At 39.2% G+C, this 21,557-nt stretch overlaps 1 protein-coding gene across 5 annotated transcripts in view; it reads left to right on the forward strand.

Annotated features, from left to right (window-relative positions):
- The window catches only part of USP47 (ubiquitin specific peptidase 47), a 91,606-nt gene extending 72,302 nt beyond the window's left edge, over positions 1-19,304 (forward strand). For 2 of the 5 annotated variants that reach the window (XM_074955072.1, XM_074955070.1), the window contains exons 21-28: positions 3,025-3,200; positions 3,411-3,491; positions 4,650-4,765; positions 6,962-7,080; positions 13,113-13,243; positions 15,175-15,222; positions 15,323-15,453; positions 17,902-19,302. In XM_074955072.1, the coding sequence (XP_074811173.1) occupies positions 3,025-3,200; positions 3,411-3,491; positions 4,650-4,765; positions 6,962-7,080; positions 13,113-13,243; positions 15,175-15,222; positions 15,323-15,453; positions 17,902-18,076 (977 nt within the window). In that variant the 3' untranslated portion in view covers positions 18,077-19,302. Of the gene's footprint in view, positions 1-3,024; positions 3,201-3,410; positions 3,492-4,649; positions 4,766-6,961; positions 7,081-13,112; positions 13,244-15,174; positions 15,223-15,322; positions 15,454-17,901 lie in introns of all 5 variants that reach the window. The other 3 variants (XM_074955067.1, XM_074955069.1, XM_074955068.1) reach the window with 2 other exon arrangements.
- Positions 19,305-21,557: the final 2,253 nt, after the last annotated feature.

The raw sequence follows: 21,557 nt of genomic DNA on the forward strand, positions 1-21,557 counted from the left end.
GTCCCGCGTTTCCTGGCGGATTTCGCTAGCCTCAGAGGCTCACTGTGACCCTCCACGTAACCCTTCTTTCTCTAGAGACAAGGGTCACAGTCTACTGAGCCATTTTCATCATACGCCAGCGAGGGAGGTGAGGAGAAGTTATCCTTTCTTGCACAGTCTGTTGTCACCCAGTCTCAGTGATTAATCAGAGGGCAAAGGTGGGGGGGGAGCCCGGGCCCACCCTCTACTCTGGGCTCCAGCCCAGAGACCCTAATAGTATCAGCTATGGTAGCTGACCTTTTAGAAACATGACATGTACAATTCCCTGGGCTACTTCCCCCACAGCAGCCCTCACTTCCTCAGGCTCCACTTCACTCTTACCTCAGGGCCTCCTTCCTTGTGCCTAATATGGTGTGTAATACTCTGCCTTTCCAATAGCACAGCTTCCTTCCACAGCTCCTGACATGCACACCCACCTGACTGACTGGGAGGCTTTTAACTAGTTTCAGCCAGCCCGATTGGCTTCAGGTGTCCCAATCAACCTAGCATTCTTCCTGCCTTCTGGAAAGTTTTTAATTGGCCCCAGGTGTCTTAATTGACCTGGAGCAGCTTCCATTTCACTTAACCTGGTACCAGGGATTTGTTTAGCCTGGAGCTAATATATCTATCTCCCACTACTTTTCTATAGCCATCTGGCCTGCTGTCACAATAGATACTGCAGAAGTCAGAACAAAAATTGTAAAATATCTCCCTTTAAAACTTGAAAAGACTTTCTTCCTAATCTGGTTTTGAACCGCTGCAAATACTGATCAATTTTACAGGAATAGGTAAACAAAAGTATTAGTTTCTTAGGTTGATTTTTATGCTTTCTTATTGCATTGTATGAATTGGTGGTATATTGAGGAAAAATTGCTGAAATATATCTTGTACAGCAGCATGAACAATTTTGAAGTGTGTTAAGTTTGGAGTTATGTTTTATACTTAGATTTCTCTTCAGAAAATAACTCAGTTGGAGAGCATCCATAAATTACTTAATGTATCTATGTATTTTCTCCTATTTTAGCAATCATTTGTCATAAGGCCCTTTCACTGTACTTTTTGTTACTTTAGATTAAACCTAGAAAAAGCAGCGCATTCCCACTGTTATATAGTATAGTTTAAAATGCTTGTTTAAAATAGTTTAATTTGGTTTGTAATGTTATATTACAAATAAGCTCCATAAATTGCATCATTCTTTGTATCGTTTCTCATGAGCAATGTTAAAGGCTAGTTATTGGCAGACGGGCAGATCCTCAAATTGTGTAAATTGTCATAGCTTCATTGAAGTCCATGAACTATGACAATTTGTGTAAGCTGAGGATCTGCCCTTGACAGAATTCTTCCTGTCTGGAAATAAGGGACCAATCCTGCTTGCCTTACTTGCATAGTTGCATTGATTTCAGTAGGACAGGTGTTTCACCATGTTGTATTTGGCTCTAAATAAGTGTTCTTGGAGTAATACTGCCTAATGATACTGCGACTGAAGATACAAAAAGGTCTTGAAAAGCTAGTTGCAAGTAGGAAAATTTCTCTGGAGAGTTGAAGGACCTAAATCATCGTTTCTGATCTTTCTCTTTAAAATTATTTTAATAGTTTTTAATGGTTGCAGAGGCAACCTTTCAAACAAGAACCAGTGTAGTGATGCCTTTCTGAACTTGTAAACAGAGTGCTGTAGGGCCTCTGATGTCTCATCACAGCTTCTCAAAATGTTGTGGGCAGCAGTTCAAGTGAGAATAATCTGGGAAGTTTAATCTGCTGATTGGGAAAGCTGTGAGTAGCAACTGATGAAGCTGTAGCAGCCAGGGCGAGGTGGGTACAGAAATAGCAAACACATCCATCCTCGGTAGAGTAGAATTGTGGCAGCCCCCACATACACAGTGAAGTAGCTAAGAGGCTCCTGGGTGGGCTGAAGAGAAGGGAAAGCATGCTCCTTTCTTCCAATGGCAGGGTAATGGGTAGGATTTCAAATTCACGTCTGCTAGCTAGAGACTTATATAAAAGCTGGATGGCATGTAGTGTTGGTAATGGGATAGAAACACCTAGACCATGGCTCTAGATCCAGATAAATAGTGATAGGCATTTAGATGTCATATCTTTCCCCCCCCACCCTTACCCATAATGTAATCTGTCTGCTCTCCCCACCCCATCCCCACGCCAGGACAGGGCTGGGAGCCAAAGTAGAGCTGGGGGTAGAACAGGACTGGGTGGCACTCCCTGCCGTGCCCCCCTGAATATTCCTCTGCACCCCCATGGGGTGTGTCCCACAATTTGGGGACCAGATCTCTAGCTTTCAGTTAGTCTCCTGAAGTCTGTTTTTCTTACGGTGTAATTATGTTCAACACTGAGTTTCACAAAGCTGCTGTTGGTAAAAGCAATATATTATATGTTGTCTTTATGATACAAAATACTAAGACTTTATTTGGAAAACGTTATTACTATTACTTTTTCCAACTCTAATACAAAACTATATAGAAACCAAAACAGAAGCAGACTGAAATGTAACAGTAAATCGAAGCGCTTATTTCCTGATGGATTTAAATGTAAAGTTGAACACTGAGCAAAGGAACCTTCCTATTGCCACATGTCTGCGATGCATCCTGTCCACCCACAGAAATTATTAGGATATTCTAGAATAATTCCCATAGGGCTTAAAAATGTGGATTTTTAGATAGAATACATTGATTTAGTTACCATCTTGTATAGTTTTCAAACTTGTAAAATTCCAAGAAGAAGAAGAAGAATGATCTCGTGGTTAGATCATTAGCCTGGGACACTAGAGACCCAAATTTAGTTCCCTGCTCTGCCAGAGACTTCCTGTTTGACAGTGGGTAAGCCATTTAGGTTCAAATATAGATAAAATGTGAATAGGGACCTGGTCCATGACTGGCACTCTTAGGCATTGCTACCATACAAATAACTGTGAACAAGTATATGGAAACACGGTTTCACAAATTAAGTGGGCACTTTGTAACACAAGGTTGGGTTTTTATTTTTGTTTTTTGTTAGGGTTGCTAGTGAATGTTGATAAAAGAATTACGCTGTCTGCCTTCAAGCAAAACTTGGAGCCCTTTGTTGGAGTTCTCTCCTCTCACTTCAAGGTCTTTCGAGTCTATGCCAGCAATCAAGAGTTTGAGAGTGTTCGGCTGAATGAGACACTTTCATCATTTTCTGATGACAATAAGGTTAGTCAAATGAGCTTTTGAATAATTAAAAACTTATACAATAGAACCAAATTTAGTTGGCTGACTCTGCAACTTTTGCAGACTAATTGGATGTAATTCACTACCCTACTTCATGGCATCCTTGCTACATTGATAGTGTTAATGCAATGTTAGAGAACTAACTTTTGACTTTTAATATCAGTTCTGATGATTATTCTTTTCAATTAATAGATAACTATTAGACTTGGAAGAGCACTTAAGAAGGGGGAATACAGAGTCAAAGTGTACCAGCTCTTGATAAATGAGCCAGAAGTAAGTAATTTTATATTTTAAAATCTTCTAAAAGTAGTGTATGAAGACACTGAAATATGCATTAGTCTTAATTTTCCCCCCAAAAATCTTAAGGGTAAAATTCCCACTAAATTTTCACTTTTCACTCCGTGCATTCTCTTTCCCGAAAGCCTCCCTAACTAGACAATGTACATTGAAAGAACTCTCTGATAGGTGTCATGTTTTCTAATAATGTAGTGGTAGAATATTTACTGCCATCAGATACTGCAAAGCAACACTTGTCAGAAAGATTCAGTAATTGAATATGGTGATACAGCTGTTTGCACTAGACTAGTCTTGTAGTAGTGCTAGAAACAAAAGTGACTGTCTTGTAATAGTTGATTAACATGTTAAGTACCCATTTGATAATTAAAGTACAATTAAGTGACTGTAAAAATAACTTTGTAGAGTCCATGTTTTGTCTCACTTGTAAACAATGCAATTCAATAAAAATTGCATTGTTTACAAGTGCACCCAAGTTGCGCTTTATTTACACGTGTAATAAATACACTGCAGTTTCATCAGTTACTAGTATGATGTGTAAGCAGAAAAGAACAGTTGATTGAATAATGCATGAAATGAAATTGATCACTAACTTAAGATCAGACAATGTTTTGATTAAAAATCAATTTCCAAATAGGAACAGCTTTCTTCAACAGAGGAAGAAGTCCTGTACTATGGAGCCAGTAAATTGCACATTAAAAATAAAGAAGGATGGCACCAGTGTGGTGACAGGACTTACTTAATTGAAAAATAGCTTTCTAAATAATTTTAATGCCCATATATCTATTCTATTAGGGAAAAAGGCAAATGCCACCATCACGTTTTATAATGTTTCTGAAGGTTTAATAATGTACACAATATCTAATTCTTAACTACTGTGCCTTTATTTCAGTGAAGTTTCCGGTTTGTAAATAAACTGGAAATAAGCTGCAAAGAGCTACTAATGCACTAATGAGAGCAGCCTGTTTTGAATCAGTTTAATTGAATGTCTTGCTCACACAACGTTTTCAGCTGTCATTTTCTAGGGTGATGGAGACTGAGCAAGACTACAGCATGAATGAGAGATACTGATTTCCTTACTCTTTTTGTAAAGAAACAATTCTAGCACTAATAAATGTATATTTGTTGTGTTCACAGCCATGCAAGTTTCTTTTAGATGCTGTTTTTGCTAAAGGAATGACTGTGCGTCAGTCAAAAGAGGAGCTACTTCCTCAACTCAGGGAGCAATGTGGATTAGATCTGACTATTGACAGGTAAAGAACATACAGTCAAGATTAAAACTGCTGGATTAAATAGAACTAAGAGTTCTTCTGTTTCCGTTTCTCAGAAGCCAAGAGGATCTGCTATAAATATTAGGAGGAAATTTTGTTTCTCCTTTATGGGAGAAAGTATTAATATAATCAGTCCCAGCTAGTTTTTCGTGGTTTTTTTTGGAGGTGGTTGAAAGGTGATCAGTTATTGTGTTGTCTGAGCCAAACTGTGAATATAAAAGATTAATTTGTGGTAAATTTCTGGCCTTCATTCCATCTGGAAAGATTGAGGGAGTGCTGTTTAAATGGAAATGCCTTTGTTTGAAATGGCTTACCACTGCGATCTATAAGTTCAGGTCTGTTTGCACTTCTATTCTGTCACAATGGTATTGCCTGTTGGCTATGTTAAAGGTAACAGTACTTCTCTAAAAGCAGAAAAGGGAAGAAAAGAAAAACACTTCACAATAAAAAGACTAGTCTCTGAGAGATACAGTCCAAGCATTTCTGTGTAGAAGTAGAAAAAATGCTGCTCTGTGGCATTGCTCTGACATGTTGCCTCTTCTGATTTTTCCATACACTTTAACCTCTTGCCTCAGGGCTGGAGGAGATCTGCAAGATGAGCCACGTGAGTCAGACATCCATCCTCTAAGTATCTCTCCTGTGGTTTTTTTTTAAGAAGAAAAAACGTGTTTAGTGAGGAAAAGCTGTCGGTAGAGCTTGTGGGGAGAATAACACCACTAATTTTTTTTTCCATTCCTGCTTAAGAAGCCATTCTTTCTTCCCATTGTCCCTCTCCTTATGCACCCCATGGATTGGCCAGATACAGTCATCGTCCCATATTCTCCTGCGCATGTGTACTCCTACTAACAAGCACAATCCTTCCTAGAGCTCCCCGGTATATGGCAGCTTTGCAACATCTCCTTATCAGCACTAGGTTTCAAAAGCCATAATTGAAACCTCTCTGAGTAACCCACCTACAGATGAGAGAGAGTAATATTTCAATATTGTCAGAAAATAGAAGTATGATGAGTCATCTCAGAATTCTTTGGTATGTCTGGTTTAATTTAGGCTCACTTATTCACACACAAGAGTCTTGCATTAAGAGACCTAAATAACATACAAAGTATACTCCACTATTTCATATCTACATGAGATTTCACAGTGTATTTGATTATGAACTTAATAAACTTGCTGCTATTTCCCCTTTTTAAGAATCTTGCAATTCATAGTAGAGCACCAGTTATACAACATTTAAACTGCTGTTAGAGTATATGGTAGATAACCTGTAGTTCTCCTGAGCGCTTCACATGTCTGATAGCTGGAGGGCATACATCAAGCAGCTTAAATTTAGCCATAAAATAAACAGTTTTCTCTAAGACCAGCTTGCTGGCTAAAAGTAGAATTATGTGCTACATAGATCATTGGTCCCCAAGCCAGCAATTTCAGGGTCCTCTCAGAAATCTAATAGCTGAAGACTGAAGTCCAGGGCTGCCATATTGGGTATGCTGTAGAGGAAAATTCTTAAACTCTTAGCTGAAGGAGAGACTGCTCTCTAGCAACCAGCTCCAGTGGCCATGAATGACAACACTGATGTGCTTAAGGGTCCAGATTTCCATGCAGCCACTTGACGGAGTGAAGGTATACTGTTAATTTTATAAAATCTCCAGATTGGAATTTTTAGAAGCAAGAAAAGTCATATTTACCAATAAAGAGAGAGAAAATTTGGTCATAGTTGAAAATCTTGGGCCTCTTGCAGGAGTGAAGACCCTGTGTGTGGCTGGGAGCAGAATAGGGGTGGTTTGTAAAACCTCTGTGTGTTAAAAGTACATCTGTATTGCAGTCAGGAAATGTGATTGCAGCATAGACATACCCCCACTATCTTGATCACAAATAGCAGTGAAGCCACAGAAGCACAGATAACGTCACAGACACAAGTACATACGCAGGGTCCCTGGGTACATACTTGGGCAGTTAGTCTGTGCTGCTGCGGCTTCACTTACCTTTTTAGCGAACTAGCTCTTTCAAAGCTAGCTTGGGTATGTTGCAGTCATGCCTCCCAATTGCAGTGTAAACTAAGTGTCATGATTTTGTGACACCTTTCTCCAGAGCTCAAAAAAAAAAAATTGTCATAGAATCCATTGCCAATGTACGTTGGTATCAGTGAACAAAAACTTACTGTTTTCTTAAACATATTTATAGGTTTCGCCTACGAAAGAAAACCTGGAAGAATCCAGGCACTGTATTTCTGGATTATCATGTCTATGAGGAAGATATTAATATTTCAAGCAACTGGGAGGTCTTCTTAGAAATACTTGACGGTAATAATACATTGAGAAAAAGTTAGAGCCCTAACATTTTGTTTCAAAATGAATTCTATCTTCTGTGAATATATGCATTTTTTGTATGTCAGTGGAATAGAATCCTTCAGCTAATAACAGCATGTTAAATATATATTTTTGTTGAATGTTGGTTTATTGAATTATTTTAGGTTCACTGTATTCTACATTCTATACTTTCCTGAAGATAATTAAAACTGCACTTCAAGATTCTTTTTCCATTTAGTTGTAGTATATTTTCTAGACCTGAGGACTCAAATGTAAGCTAAATGCAGCCTTCTGAATTGCACACAGAAACTTACCAGCCCAGGCACAAAGTCTCCCTTGCCTGCGCATACAATGATGATTAAAACAATTATACTACTTTAGTCGATTTTCAAAAATTTACTTGCCCAAGAGAGCAAAGGAGTAGAATTTTTCAAGTGTGGGGAAGTAGATAAGGGGATTCAGATTATTTATTCAGACCAATGGTGCTAGTGTGATCAAAATGGGATAATATAAATTGCAAAAGGGGGTAAGGTAGAGGGAAATTTTTTTTTTTAAGTTAGCCATGATGCAGTGCCTGCTTTTTTTTAGTAGTTCTCTGTGGAGCTATGTGATGAAACCTCACATGTACATAGTCCTCTGGCTTTAGTTTTGAAAAATACTGGAGTAGTTTTGCTCATAGTTTCCTTGCAAACTTGGGTGTGTGAGAGATAATTACAATCATTACACCTATATGGATCTATGGCTCTTTGTATCAGATGCTGGGAATGCAGCAGTGCCTACACTTGAGGTTGCAGAATCGTTTCCATTCTAAGTGGTAACTTTCAGTTCATCTTGATCACCTTCATTGGTCTCATATAGATTGCGCCAGTCACAACATGTCTTCCATTCTTCTCTTTTCCTGGCCTTCCTTCTGGGTACATCCATGACTTTTCACGATAAAATCTTCCCATCTTTTTTTAGAGGTCAACCGTTTTCAGTTCCCTTGGGTACCACTCGGCAACAGCAGTAGTTCATCAATTGTCAGTCAGCCTAGCTAATTCCTAGCCTATTGCATTTTACTATTCCTGCTTTCAATGATGTCCTGCGCTCCACTCTATCTGATCACTTCACTGGGGACTCGGTACTGGATTGAGATCCCCAGAATTCTTCTTTCCATCGCTCTCTCCGTGACAGTTGTTGCTCCTCTATCTTCAGTGCCCATGTTTTGCTGCCGTACAACATTGCTGGCAATACTGTTGATTTGAAGAGATTGGTGCATATTGCCTTGTTGATTTTTCCTTGGAGAATATCCTCGATAGACTTGAATGTGCGCGCCAGCCAGCTTGCTTTCTTCGCATGAGTTTGCCTTCCTGATCGTGGTGCATGTTAATTTTTTGGCCCAAATAGACGTATTGTTCAACTTCTATTTGTTCTCCCATGACTATTATTTGGGCTTTTGGCAAGGCATTAGACTGCATACATTTTGTTTTAGAGAGGTTCATTTTCAGTCCAACTTGGTTGCTTTCTGTGTCGAGTTCTTGCAGCATTTTCTGTAGTTTGATAGTGTTTTCGGCAATCAACATGATATCATCCGTGAATCTGAAGTGGTTTAGTAGCTTTTCATTGACACTGATTCCACCTCATCCGCCTCATTACAATTTTGAGGCAGGCTGTGAAGAGTTTTGGTGAAACTACGTCTCCTTGCTTCACACCTTTTTTGACTGGGATGCGAAGGGGAGTGTTGAACAGAGTTATATCCGTAGTGCAGTGAGAGTTTTTCCTTTAATAGTTTGGTGTAGTAAGTGTTGGTGCCCTGTTCAGCAAGAGCTTTCAGTGCTATATAGATTGCTACGCTGTCAAACGCTTTTTCATAGTCAACGAAGGCAATGCATAAAGGAAATGTTTCCTTGAGCACTCCAGTAGATGGTTTTTGAGAAGATATAGTCCAATGTGCTGAAATTCCTTTGAATACCTGCCTGCTTTCTTGGATGCTGCTCGTTCAGACTCTGTGAGAGTCAGTTTGTTGTTTTGGTGAATAGCTTGTAGACATGTGAGAGTAGTCACATTGGACAATAGTTCTTTAGCTCTTCATGATCGCCCTTCTTGTACAACAAAATGGCGTTGGACTCCTTCCAGCTGGATGGTATATTCTGCATTTCTAAGTAGCAGCAAAACCTCTGAGCAAGGATTTTCCAGAGGTCTTGGCCTCAGCTCTTATTTTGATTGTCAATCTGTCTTTTCCTGGAGCTTTTCGTTCCTTCATTTGGTAAACTGCATGTCAAACTTGGCTGATGAGGACCGGATTGTGTGCTCATTGGTCTGTTGAAGTGTTCACAGTGGGACGTTTATTTGAGGTGTGAACAGTTCGGTGTAGCAATCTTTGCAGACCGCTTCCATCCCTGCCTGTTCTGTCAATTATTGCTTTTCTATCCTTCTTGTTCAGCGCCATTATTGACGTGTATAGCATCAGTTTCCATTTGCATTTTTTTAGGCTTCTGCGATCTTCAGCTGTCTTTAAGAGCCTTTCATTTCGGTATTTCTTGAAGTCTTCCATTTAGTCATCTTATCAGCTTTCAGGCAATGTGTAAAATTAGCTGAGAAAGAGAAACCGAAAAGAGCCAAGGGAAGAATCTCGGAGGAAACAAGGAACTCGCTAGAGAAGCGGAGGAATATAAAGTGAAATGATGGCAACAAACTCCCTCCTCTGCAAATTTTCAGTTTATATTTTTTCCAATCTTTACAAATTTCAGTCAATTTTTTTTTCAGTTAGGGAGCAAATTTTTGATAGGTTGAGCCAAAACTGTTTAACCATTTTCAGATCTAAGAAGGGAAAAAAATTCCCACTCTTTAGTCATTATAAAATACTGACTTTTTGAACAGCTCTGGGATGTCAGTGGTGGAAACTTGAAATTTGGCAAGCAGATAGTTGCAAATGTGCCTTTTTGGGATCTGGGTGAAAGTTACTTTGTCAGAGTTACAGAGCTTTTAAAAATGTGCATGCATGTTGGATTTTGTAATGCGACCACTTAATGGCCTGCCAGTATTGGTTCTATATACAATCTGTTTAGGAAGGCGAGTAGACAGTGCTGTTTTCTCTGAGATATCTATCATTGCCTTAGGAAGGAGTATGGACTCCAAAAATATTCTGATGCCTTTCATATGATATAGACATTCACTCTCAAACTAGTTTCTATTTGCATCAGAACAAGACATCATAATGGATCATAATATTAAGATCATTCCATTCTTTTCTTGTATGTTTTGATCAGTGGTGAAATACTTAATGTTTTTATTTACAGTGTTATAATTTTGACTTCAGAATTAATAACGCTTTGAAATGAAAAGGGAAAGTTCACATCTCTCACAGGTATTATTTTAGGATGTCTACAAGCGCTCACAGATAGTTGCATCACATTTTTAAAGTTTTCTTCACAACCGTAAGAGGTAGAGGCTTAGTTTAAACTTCTGGAGCACAATATTGCAGCCTTCAAGAAAAGCATCAGTCTGTGAACTGCCCCAAAGAGTTAAATGAATGAGTCAATGGCTCCTACCTCGGACACAGTAGAATTTCTTATTTGTTTCATGTTCTTTTTTTTAAAATGTTGTGAAATTCCATACAAAAAGGATTTCTATACTGAAGCACTCAGGAGTCAAGGTGCCAGCGCAGTCTGCACTTAATGTCCGTGTGTGTGTGCTTCCCCAGTTGCCTTTGATTTAGGGCTGTTGATTATCGCAGTTAACTCACGTGATTAACTCAAAAAAATTAATCGCAATTAAAAAAATTAATTGCCATTTTAATCGCACTGTTAAAGAATAGAACACCAATTGAAATTTATTAAATATTTTGGATGTTTTTCTACATTTTTCAAATGTATTGATTCCAATTTCAGTATAGAATACAAAGTGTACGCCGCTCACTTTATTATTTTTATTACAAATATTTGCACCAGAAAGTGAGAACATGGGACTTTTGTAGTCAGCATTGCAAGGTATTTACACGCCAGATATGCTAAATATTAATATGCCCCTTCATACTTCGGCCACCGTTCTAGAGGATATGCTTCCATGCTGACGATGCTTGTTTTAAAAAAAAAAAAAAAAAAAAAAAGCCTTAATTAAATTTGTGATTGAACTCCTTGGGGAAGAATTGTATGTCTCTGGTTCTGTTTTACCTGCATTCTGCCATATATTTCATGTTATAGCAGTCTCGGATGATGACTCAGCACGTTTGTTTTAAGAATGCTTTCACTGCAGCTTTGACAAAACGCAAAGAAGGCACCAATATGAGATTTCTAAGGATAGTTACGGCACTCAACCCAAGGTTTAAAAATCTGAAGTGCCTTCCAAAATCTGAGAGGGATTAGGTGTGGAGCATGCTTTCAGAAGTCTTAAAAGAGCAACACTCTGAAACTACAGAACCCAAACCACCAAAAAAGAAAATTAACCTTCTGCTGGTGGCATTGGACTCAGAGGATGAAAATGAACGTGCGTCGGTCCGCACTGCTTTGGATTGTTATCGAGCAGAACCTGACATCTGTATGGATGCATGTCCTCTGGAATGGTGGTTGAAGCATGAAGGGACATATGAATCTTTAGGTCATCTCGCACTTAAATATCTTGCGACGCCAGCTACAACAGTGCCATGCAAACGCCTGTTCTCGCTTTCAGATGACATTGTAAAGAAGACGCAGGCAGCATTATCTCCTGCAAATGTAAACAAACTTGTTTGTCTGAGCAATTGTCTGAACTCGAAACAGGACTGAGTGGATTGTAGGCTCCAAAGTTTTACATTGTTTTATTTTTGAATGCAGGTTTTTTTGTACGGAATTCTAGGTTTGTAAGTTCAACTTTCATGATAGAGATTGCACTACAATACTTGTATTAGGTGAATTGAAAAATACTATTCTTTTGTTTTTTACAGTGCAAATATTTGTAATCCAAAATAAATATAAAGTGAGCACTGTACAATTTTTTGTTACAATTGAAATAATATATTTGAAAATGTAGAAAACCTCCAAAAATATTTAAATAAATGGTATTGTATTATTTAACAGTGCGATTAATTAGTTCGTTTAATCACAATTTGTTTAATCGCTTGACAGCCCTACTTTTATTATATGATTACATACTCTTTTTTTCCCTCCATTCCATTGCTTTATTGAGTTTAGGTGTTTGGAAACAGAATGAGACAGAATTTTGTCGTGAATTAATCTGTTGGTCTGAATAACGTAGCTGGAGTCAACATACCTTAGGTCGAGTTACCGTGGGGTCTACACCGCGGGCGGTCGACGGGAGAAACTCTCCATCAACTTATTTTACTCTTATCATCGGGGGTAGAGTACAAGGGTCGACTGGAGAGCGCTCTGCTGTTGATTTTGGCGGGTCTTCAGTAGACCCGCTAAATCGACGGCTGGTGGATCAATCTCAGACCGTCGATCCCGACTGTAGAGTAGATGTAGCCTTAGTGTTTGACCATGTTAAGTCACTTACTCTGTCTCTCTGTTCAATATATGTTAAAATGAGTGTCATACTTCATGATGTTTTGAGAAAAAATTCATTAATGTTTTTTTGAGGCACTTAAGTATTCTATTGATTAGTGCTGTAGAAAAGCCTATACAGAGAAAATGTTATCTTAGTGAAAGGCTTGGATGGTATGCAGAGAATGAGGCATCGGGTCACATACTGCAGCTAGAAAAGGAAATACAGAACTGCTGTCTTGTTCAATGACCACTATCCATCTTGAGCACTAAACGAGGTTGGAATCCTGTGAAAAAGTCACTGTGCAATGTGTTTATCATTGTGTGTGTGTATATATACAAAGGGGTGCAGAGAAGATTATCCAGGCATATTAACATTGCAATTTCCTGACTTAAGTGCTTCACTTTGCAACCTTTGATGGTTTTAACCTTTTTGTATGTAATATATATAGCTATAATACACTCAGCACGCTCCCATGTTTGTGTGTGCATATAATATATGTTAAATTCCTCATTGTAGATGGAATAAAAATCTATGAAGATCTCAGAATATTCCATCTCTTTTTGCAGAGGCAGAAAAGATGAAATCTATGTCACAGCTTGCTGTTCTATCAAGACGATGGAGGCCATCAGAGATGAAGCTTGATTCCTTCCAGGAAGTAGTTCTGGAAAGCAGCAGTGTTGATGAATTAAAAGAGAAGGTGAATTGATTTTAGTAGTAAAATGTATTCAGGCATAATTTTAAAGTAAATTAAGGCCACTTTAATTCTGAATAACGGCATGAACACAGGGATTTGATGCAGTTTAATTGCAATGATTGCATCTTAGTTACAAATCCCTGGTCAGCTGCAAGTGGCAAAAGACTATCTTGCATGTGGATACCAACTGAGATCCTAGTAGTAGCTAAGGGTTAGGGTTTCTTACCATATATAACTCCTTGATGTTGAGTGTCAGAGTTACCAGGTAATGCTCTGGAACTACTCCATATGAAGCCAGTCAGGACTCTCGGGGAGCATATCTCCTCTCTTTGAGCGTACTGTCGCCGGGGCAAGAAGCTTACACAGCTTCAACCTTCCTGAATCTGACCTTGGAGCATTCAGCATGCTCTTCCAACGCAGTGCATGTCTTGCAGTGAGTTTGCCCAGGCGGGGCTCCTGTGGAAGCCAGAGGGCCCTGCACCCCAACTCCGCAGTCAGACATGTGACTCTCAGCCAGTAAAACAGAAGGTTTATTATTCGACAGGAACACAGCGTAGAACAAAACTTGTTGGCACAGAAATCAGTGACTTTCATCCAAGTCCATCTTGGGTAGTCCTGGGCCAGAAGCCTTAGACTCCCACTCCTCCAATCCCCCAAAGCAAACTGCCAGCTTGTTGCTGCTCCTCCTTCTGTTTGTCTCACTTCCCAGGCAAAGAGTCACGTGGTTGTCACCTGGTTGCATCCCCCTTCTGGATCTCCGGTTACGAAGGGCACTGGACATAGCATAGGTGCAGACAGCTGGAGCAGTCTCACCTGCCCCAGAGGTCTCAGCCAAAGTCACACACCGCTGTTCCCACCACTGAGGTATTGGTGCAGCACACAGGGAAACTGAGGCACACACAGTATTCATGCAAAACAGTAAAACTCACATAGGCTCACATACAACATAACAAGGGAAAATCCCCACTTTGTCACATCAGAAGTTCAGTTTTCTCATGACTGAACACAAATTGTCTTCATCTAACACAGAATGCATTGGCCTCCTTGTTAAGTGTGGTAGTTGGTCATGAGCTTGTAATGCTTATATGCCAAGCTATGTACTGTCTTCCTGTGTGCTTTCAGGTGTAAATCAAGTTACTAATGATGATGGATCCTCTAATGGCAATGGATTCTACCATCTCCAAGACTGCCTTTTTCACGTAGTGTCACAAAATCTGTGGTTGGCTGCTCTTGCTGCATGCCTTCAGAGTTAATCTCTAGGGAGCAGTTGGCCCCATGGTTTTTATGGCCTCATCTCTTGAACTTGTTCCCATCTGCACTATGCAAAATCTTGAATTTGACATTTAAAATGTGGTACAAGACAACTTTTCAGTCAGTTCTTTTATTTTAGCAGAAGTTAGTTGGTGGATGGTGGGGATGATATGATTCATCAGTCGTTTAGCTTTTGTCAGGTTTTTTGTTTTTTATTTGTATTGATACACACATAGTTGTATAAATAAAATGGTTTGTAATATTGAGAACCAACTCTGGAGCCAAAGATGTAATATGAGGCCTGCAATCACTTTATATCTTGGACCTTACATTAACTATGTTTCTATTTAATTTTTTCTCTCTCCACCACGCTGTTGGAAATTTGATATTGTATAAGGGTCTCACAGAAGTGTCATTTGTGACTCCTCTGTCATGTACAAACTTAATTGCACTAAAAAGCATCAGCTATTTCCTTGGGATAACCACTGCTTAAAGAAGAATTGCGAAATATGGGATATTTTTTTAATTCATTTTTGTGTCATTGATGCGTCTGAATTTCTTGCTGGCCTTTACAATTTAACGAAGACTTACTGATGTTCATATGCTTCACTGTATGATATATTGGCATGAAACTCTTTACCTCACTGAAAGAAATTAATGCATTGAAAATGTTTGTTTTACAGCTTAGTGAAATAAGTGGAATACCCTTGGAATATATAGAATTTGCTAAGGTAAGTAGTGTTATGTCTAAATTGTAGATATTGATTTGGGGGTGCATATATCGTTATGCCGTTTGGATGATTTATTCACTAAATAATTACTTCTTTCCAGGGGAGAGGCACATTTCCTTGTGATATTTCAGTACTAGAGATCCACCAGGACTTGGACTGGAATCCTAAAGTGTCTACGTTGAATGTCTGGCCTCTCTACATTTGTGATGATGGCGCAGTAATATTTTACAGGTATATATTTTATTGTAGTATAATCAACAAATACTCTATGTATAAATAAGGTTCTAACAACCAACAGAAGCCTGAAAAACAGTTCATGCTGAAAATTCTGCTGCTGTTTTGAAGAAAAATGTCCACAGTGGGAGCTAAAAATAGAAAATCAAGCATAACTGGCTTTTTTTTTTTGAGGCACTTCAGTTATAAATTCGTGTTAGACCTTAATTTCTATTTTACTAATATGTGCTAAATAAATAGTAAGCATTATGCTTGGAAATAAGTGTGGATTTCAGAAGTTTTGGCATTGACTTCATTGTAGCCAGGATTTCACCTTTTGTGTTGAATTATGTAGCATTTGCTTAATATTTTACATTAAGCAGTTATGAAAATAAAGTAGATAATATCTTCTTGTTTTAAGGCATTTTTGCTGTGACATTATTGAATTGACCTTACTATATAGTATATGTTGACACTATGATAAACATGTGAAATTGGAAGCCATTCTAAGAGATCACGTAATAAGTGGAAGCTTTTCTTCCCTAGTAGTACTAGTTTGAAAAATATTGACCTAACTACTTATTCAGGGCCATTGCAACCTGTCTGGCCAGCGTAAATGCTTTTTGTGCACAACACATCCATATCTTAAAACTGAATTATATTTTCTGTGAAATTGTTTACCATATAAGGGTGAAACTGACTTCTGTGCAGGGGGCCAGCACAAGGCATAAGCACCACTGAAGGCCTCAGAAATGGGCTCTACAACTAATTCTTAAGCCGCTAGGCCACAGCGATTCCAATTGTTTGTCTGTTTCTAGTTACTCTCTGCAGTGTGCGCCATTCAGATGGTCATCTAAAATATTGCCCGCTTTTTCATCTGCCTGTCAAAAGGGGAAAAAATCTGTTAGACAAACAGTACTAAAATAATTTGAGGGTGTTCTTTTGTCCTTGTAGTTTGGTTAGTTCATAATGCAGTTGTTACCTCATAAAATCTTCCGTTTATTCTGTAGTCTGAAGTTACTTGAACAAAGTTTTTGAATTAAGGGATAATATGAAGGCTGCGCTATTATACAGAACAGTAAACAGGTTCCTAATTGGATATATTTTATCCTGAACAAATTAGATTTGGAACATGGGACTTCAGTCCGCTGCTAAATTTTTTCATCAATTTGGGATCTGGGGATAGCAGAAGAAAAGAGGGAGGTGGGTAGTGTGGTGGACTTGAGGAAGAGCCAGAAATAAAAGGGGTTTGTGTGTCCTGTGGAGCGGCTGACTAGCATATAGTCAAAAGCTGCTGCTGTGCTGACTGGCTAAAGAGTAGAGTGGCAGCTGAATAGGAGGAAGCTGTGTTGCCAGGCAGGGGTGGAGTGGAGCTAACTAAGAGTGAAGAGGCAGTGTGAGGCTTGATGAAGAGGAGCTTTGAAGTGAGCTCGGAAAGCTGGCTTAGTATAAGGCTTGGTCAACACTACGTAGGTTGACATAAGGCAGCTTATATTGACCTAACTCTGTCAGTGTCTACTTTACAGCCTTGCTCCTGGCCGATATACCTGCCCTACGACACCAACATAACTCTGCCTCCATGAGAGTCATAGGGCTTATGTCGCTGTAGTGAGGGTGACGTAGTGTCTGGATATAGGACTCGAGGTGCAGATCTCCCCACTGAAGGCAAGAAGCCCCAGGTGGCTTCCTTCTGCTCCCAGCTGGGAGTGGGAAGATGAGAAGCCTGGGGGGCAGCTGGGCTCCCAGCAGGGAGCTGCATGGCACTGAGAGCGTGGGATCTCAGCCCCCGCCCCCTCAGTCCCTCTTCAGTCAGTGGAAGCGCTCCTGGTGAGGACGTGCACCACTAACAGAAGGAGGGTAGCGTGGACATCAGCCACCGCAGTAATTACTGCAATGACTGTGTAAGGCAGACTAACATAGGTTGATTTGATTGTAGTGTAGACGTGCTTCATGTTTCAACTTTCTAGGGATGCCAAGGCTCTCTGATCGCTCCACACTGCTAAAGTGGCACATTGAAACTAAAAGGTTCATTGAATTAAAATTTAATTGTCTCCTTCGATAGCTGTAGAACCACTCCTTGACTTGAAAGCCCAGATACCTCTTGGCAAATTATATTCCCACCTTCCCTTCTCAATTTATTACTTCAGTATTTCTTTTTGTAGCCAATTTAGCAAAATTTTGGAGAATTTGTCTTGTTCTTTGGTTCTTTCTCTTGTTTCCTTATATTGGCTCTGTTATGTTTAATTCTGAGTGTCTCAGAAAACACTATGCTTTGCACAGAAGAGACTTAAAATGGAGAAAGGTTAAAGACCTGAGAGAGAACCTGCGTTTTGTGAGATACCTTATGATGCTATATGGTATGAAAAGTCTAGCAGGCTCTTTTGATCCAGTGAGACCACCTCACTTGTATAACTTCATAATTTTACTATAGCTGATTTTTAATCTACAGTTTTATTTTTATTTTAGGGATAAAACTGAAGAATTAATTGAATTGACAGATGAACAGAGAAATGAACTAATGAAAAAAGAAAGCAGCAGACTCCAGAAAACTGGACACCGCATAACCTACTCCCCTCGTAAAGAAAAAGCACTAAAAATTTATCTGGACGGCGCCCCAAATAAAGAGTCGACTCAAGACTGACATTTACTATAACATTTCCCTTGGGGAATTTTTTTGTTTTAAATAATAATTAAAAAAAAATTCACTACTACTGTGTAGTGCCATTATGGCAGGACACTCATTAGGTGTAAAGCAATGACACCAGCACTGATTGGGCTGCAGTTTACCAATCAGAAGCTCAGTGCCCAGTCGGGCCACTGTTTGACTTTGAATCATGTTGTGCACTATCGTCAAATGTACTGTAAAGCTAAAGGGATGTGCAAATAAAAAAAAATTGAATAGAAAAAATGGGGAGGGAGAGGGAAATGAGTGGAAATGATTGAGGACAGTGTGCACATAATAGCTAGTAAAACTAGCATCAAACAGGATACTCATAGCTTAATAATAAAAGCTGTGCAAAGGCCATGAATGATTTGTTTTGTTTGTTTCAATGATACACACATTACCTCATTGAAGGTTTGGAAGTAAATGTAACACACTGGCTTTTGGAAAGCAGCAAAAATGGGGTGAAGATGTAATGGCGTTTTCAAAAGCCAGCTCTAAAAGTTGTTGTGTAAAGTTTTTAGAAGAATCCTTGGACTATTCTTCCTTAAAACAGATGGTCTAAAACAGGTACCTTTCTAAAGTTACCAGGAGGTCTTGGCTCATTTTGCTCAAGTATTGTAAGGTAACTCTTGAAATAGGTTATGGAAGCAGAAGAGCAACTTTACCATATTGCATTCAATGTGTAAATAAAATCTTCCCTATCCAGTTAGCAGAACTATAGTTCAGCTACTTACCATAGTATTTCTTTTCACATATCAATATTTGTTGTGTACATTTGAAAGTATAGCTGCCTATTTAAATTTGTATTCATTTTATGTTTGGCAATGCTGGGTACTTTAGGGTTGCATTTCCCTTTGTTGATGAGTTTTTTTGGTTGTTTTTTTGTTCTGCTACTTATTTTTGTACATTTTGTTTTTGAAGACTTTATTACAGGTTTGCATTTTCTAGTCCCATTGCAAGTCACACTTTAATTTTTTCTGGAGTTGATTCATAGTTCTTTGTAGTTTGGGCAACGTCTAACACCTCACAGTATAAACTTGCTGGTAGTTCAGTTTGTGGTGCAGACTGATGCAGTCAACATGATTTCATTGCAAATCCTAGAAACAGCAGGTTTTTGCTTCGCTACATAAAGATCAATTGAGAACAAAAACTGTGTAGAATTGGAAATATTAACTAATTTATAACAATCAATAAAAGGTTTTGGTAAACTTTTTCATGCCTGATGCTGTTTACAACAATGAACATGCCAATAAAACATTTGTTCATTCTGTTGTGTTCTTTTAATCATTTAAACTTCTTTGGGTTTTTTTAAACCTGGAAAGAAATTATAGAATTGCTTCATGTAAACCTATAGAATCACTTTTCAAAGGCAGTCTCTGAATTTTAAGGTACAAATACATAATATCAAGGAGAGTGTTCATACAGGGTATTCTGGTCTAATGTACTAATGTTCATAATAGAAGATTTGTTAACTAATAACTTCCTTTCTGGAAATGAATTCTTTCCCCAGTGCAGAATTTTAGATTGCGATTCCTTCCCTCCTGCAAATACCAAAGGCAGCACAGACTTGTCTCATGGGCTGTGGAGTTTGGCTATTTCTTTCCACCTTGACTTGCCCGTGAGTACTTCCAAAGATGTATAGGGATACTAAGGGCTCAGATCTGTCCAGTGACACAAAATAGACAAAGTCAGTAGAACTGTAGCCCCCTGAGGATTCACCCTATGGGGTGGGGAATACCTGCGTGGTATAGAGCCTTCATTATGGCTTCATGCCTTACAGTCCGTAACTTAGGTGGCATGGGTGTGGGAAGAAAGGGAGCATTGTCGGAATACCTTAGCGTGCTGACATCTTTGGCTGCTGGAATGACTTTATTATAATGTATCAGCTCTATATATGTAGACATGTAGGGGTATGTCTACACTGCAGTTAAACACCTGTGGCTGGCCCATGTCAGCTGACAGAGGCTGCAGGGCTGTAAAATCATGGTGTAAATGTTTGGGCTTAGGATGGAGCCTGAGGTCTGGGACCCCACAAAGTGCACTGCAATTTTACAGCCCGAGCAGCACAAGCCCAGGGCAGTTGACATGGCCCAGCCACGGGTGTTTAGTTGCAGTGTACACATACTCTGAGGCTGTCACAGAAGCACTGAAGGCCTTATGGTTGGGAGGACTAGGATACAAGTTGTTCCAGTAAAAGAAATTGTTAGGTACCTTTTTTTTTTTTATTCTGGATCATGACATTTCCTTTATGCTGTTAGGCACTTGGGGCATAGCAGTTGCTAAGGGAAAACTAGGAGTGGGAGAGAGGAAAAAGTAGGATAAAAGAAGAAAGATTTTAGTTAGACTAGTTTTTAAGGAAGGGGGAGATCTTAAATACAACTGTTTGGAGCACCTTCATGCTCGGAAGATGCTTCAGAGGAAAGTTTAAGCCTGGAGAGCTTAATAGAAGTCTTGATGGATGACCACAAGACAACTTTAGAGATTTCCTTTCTGGTGACTACTGCCCTTTTGCACAGGATATTGCAGTAGAAGTGGGTTCTGATTGCTTGTGGGACTAGTATTCGAGCAGCTGTGTAGGCATTGGTAAAACAGAATTTAGGTTTAGAATCTTTCAGACCTGGGCACTTAATGTGAGAAGAAACAAAAAGGGATTGACGTTTTCCTAAACATGTTAATTCAGCTAAGCGAAATCTGCAGTTCTTTTCATCCACCGTCTGCTATACTCTTTTTCAGGTGTTGAGCTTTCAGGAGAAGTGAAACAATAATATGTTTGTATTGATGTATGTAGGGGAGAAATCTTGCCTTTCTGAACTATTCAGTAAGACTCTATGCTTCCTAAGAGCAGAGACTTTGTAGACTCTAAACTGAAAGAATTGCGAACAGGGAACTTGTTTTTGGGAAAGGAAGCATAGGGATTAAATACCTTCCATTCAAATTAAATGCGTCATAAGTACTTGTAGCACTGTGGATGCATCTGCGGTAGAGAAGATAGATCTGTCTTTTTGGATTGATATGTTGCCATAAGGAACCTCAGTACTATTGGTAATCTGCCAGAGGCCTGGATGAGTTTGTGTTTTTATAACATTATTTAGCCCCAAGAGAGGAGATGCAATGACAGTAATTCTTTGGTCCAAGTCTAGGTCTTTTTCAGGAGATGAAAGGGCTGTTTTTCTGGCATTGATCATGATATAATGGCACTTGTAGGAAAGTTTTGTTGATCCTTGCTGCTCAATTGTCAAGCTATCAGATTCAGCCTGGATTGAGATACAAGGAGTGGACCTTATGATATGCTGCTTGCTGGAAAGATGGAGCGGAGACCTCTCCTGGCTCCATAACCTTCCTTAATTATGGGTGGTGACAATGACTATCGCTTCCTCCCTGCTGCCACCACCTGGCTCCATCAGTCTTTCTAGTAGAAGAAGAGGAGAAAGGTGTGCATTAGCCCTTTTATTATCTG

The sequence above is a fragment of the Natator depressus genome, chromosome 6 (assembly GCF_965152275.1).
Source record: "Natator depressus isolate rNatDep1 chromosome 6, rNatDep2.hap1, whole genome shotgun sequence".
NCBI classification, from domain to species: Eukaryota; Metazoa; Chordata; order Testudines; family Cheloniidae; genus Natator; species Natator depressus.